Source organism: Penaeus chinensis, chromosome 21 (assembly GCF_019202785.1).
Source record: "Penaeus chinensis breed Huanghai No. 1 chromosome 21, ASM1920278v2, whole genome shotgun sequence".
Taxonomy (NCBI): domain Eukaryota; kingdom Metazoa; phylum Arthropoda; class Malacostraca; order Decapoda; family Penaeidae; genus Penaeus; species Penaeus chinensis.
In genome coordinates this window covers 16,461,278-16,463,777 of record NC_061839.1, presented here as the reverse complement: position 1 = coordinate 16,463,777, position 2,500 = coordinate 16,461,278, and the positions used below count along the sequence as shown (strand labels likewise).

General features: G+C 39.5%; 1 protein-coding gene across 5 annotated transcripts in view; it reads right to left on the bottom strand.

Moving 5' to 3' along the window:
• LOC125036469 (leucine-rich repeat-containing G-protein coupled receptor 5-like) overlaps positions 1 to 2,500 on the bottom strand; it is a 162,829-nt gene that overhangs the window by 21,145 nt on the left and 139,184 nt on the right. For all 5 annotated transcript variants that reach the window (XM_047629062.1, XM_047629064.1, XM_047629065.1 and 2 more), the window contains one exon: positions 350 to 421. In XM_047629062.1, coding sequence (XP_047485018.1) covers positions 350 to 421 — 72 coding nt within the window. The remainder of the gene's footprint in view (positions 1 to 349; positions 422 to 2,500) is intronic.

Below are 2,500 nucleotides of genomic sequence, written 5' to 3'. Positions count from 1 at the left end.
TCAAATAAACTATTTCAATATCTTCAACCCTATTTCTCCAAAGCCCTCTTTCTCTATCCCTCTCTCTATCTCTCTTTCCCTTTGCCATTTCCTCACCTCTATCCCCTTTCTGATACAAACTCCTACCACTCCCTTATACAGACACACTCCCCTCCTTTCTCCCTGCCTTCTCTCTCCTCTCTCTTACTCTTTTCACCCTTTCTCCCTCTCAGCCTTCCATTCTTCCTATTTCTCTCTCCAATATACAACCCCCTCTTCTTTTAAGTTTTCTGTTTATTTGTCCGACTACAAATCTCCACGACCATTCACACACAATAAAAAAAAAAAAAAATTAAACAGCAATACTCACAGGTACTGCAGCGACGGGTACGCTGCGAAGGCATGGTCAGGCACGCTGGTCAGGTTGTTGTTGCTCAGGTCCCTGGACGAACAGAAGACGAAACGTGTGGATAATAATGGGTATAATTCAGATAATAGAGACACCAGTAAACACCACTTATTGTTTCTCTCATTGCATTTTACCCTCACCTATCTCATCCTCTGGAATTTGCATAAATTATTGGAAGGAGGAGGAAAAAATAATAGAAATAAATAAAATATCAATCGATTCCTTCTCGATCATATCCTTCGCCAAAACAGATCCCCTAGCACGTAGCCCGATCTCCCTGGCCGTTCCCGACAGAAAACGGCGATCTCTACACACCCAGATCCCGAGGAAGGGTCGAGGGGAGGGAAGGAGGGAGGGATACAGGGAAGGGATCTAACGTAACGGGTTGGGAAGAGGTGATAAAGGGGTTGAACCGACAGTGAGCTTTAGTAAAATCCCTTATTCTTTATCCTGTGCGACAGATCAGTGACAGGAAAGGGTCTTGGGTTAAACGCTTTCCCCCGTTTTTTGTCTCTTTCCTTTTTTTTCTTCTTTCTTCACCACCCGTGTCCCGTATCTGCTTATGACATTCTTGACATCATTTTTTTGCTTTCTCTCTCTCATTTCCTGGGGTTGAAGCGTCCGTTATTCGAGTTGTATCACGTATTATTATATATGGGTGTACGCATGAATATCCGTATACATGTGATTGTATGGTATACGCGTGCACTTATAGGGGGCAGATTTTATAATGGCAAAAGATAGAAAATAAAATGTTATATTTCTGTGAGCGGGCTAGTGGAAACTTTGTCTTATTTTACGCAGGCAAGTTCGCGTCTGGGTTTTCAACTCCGGTTGGTGCAGGATCTTGATTTTTTGCTCATATACGGTTTTATAAGAAACTTTCTTAAAAAGGACTTTTGGACCATGACAGAATATACCGCTTCAGAAAACAGCGAGTAGTGGGTTAAATCCATTATAATTATAGTCGTCGAGAACTTTCATACGGCCAATTTGCAAAGGGTTAGACGGCAAATCGTTGCATGCGCTTTGAAAAGTCTCCAGAAAAATAATGATAAAGACAAAACAATAAAAATACTTGAACGTGAACCAAACCTCATGATATATGTGACTATACTGTTGTATAGCCCTAAGGGAGAGGCAATTCGCATGCAAACAAATAATCAGGCAACGCCATCGAAACGTCCGTGAAGGGCAAAAACAAACAAATAGATAAATAGACAAATAACCTAATAATCTACATTGGCTGAAGAAGCCGAAGTAATTTCTGAGGAACTACGGCAGAAAAAGGACATTGCTGCAAATGTGGAATGGATATTCTAATACATTACAATAATGGGGTGTGATTCGTAAAGCTTTTTGTCGTAATCACAGTGAATGTTTTGGCATTTCTGATAAACACTAAGGAGTGGAGTCCTAAAACTGGTAATTCAGACACTGATATTTGTTTCAATTTGTAAACTTATATCTAGCATATATAAACTTTTTACACAGGGTATTTAAGTTCAGTTTGCTGGACCTGCTGGCATGAAGAGTTTCAGAGTATTTATGTGTCAATTTCAACTTTCGAGACTAACTAACAAATAACTTCATCCTTTTGTCCTCGGAATATTGCTTTAACAACTCGAGGGGCAAAGTCTTTTTTCTTAACTTTAACCATTTGATTAACCGTTACTATCAATGGGGTCGCTGAGAATTTAGATGTCTGTGAACACTATTTCGAATCTATGAACGTTGGTTCAAGTACACTGCGTGTTTTAATGGCACGAGTGTTATTTTGTCTAGTCCTGTAGAGGTTTCTAAAAATGAGTTAGTAGCAGGTTTTGCTTGATTTTTTTTTTTTTATGAGATACGGAAAAGGAATGGCAGGATGGCTGGGTACAACTGTTTACAGCGCACATGAATTTTTGTGTACGATAATAATTTGTGAATGGAACGAGATCAGTTTATTAAGTATCTCCTTTGAATAAAGAAGACCTTTAAATACAGATCTCTTTGATTGCAGCGGGTGTGGAACATGTGACAAATCTTTGAATGTAATCTCTGAGGAGCATATTAATCATGAGCACTGACTCGAAAATCTGAAGCCATTTAAAACCGCGATACGAAAGA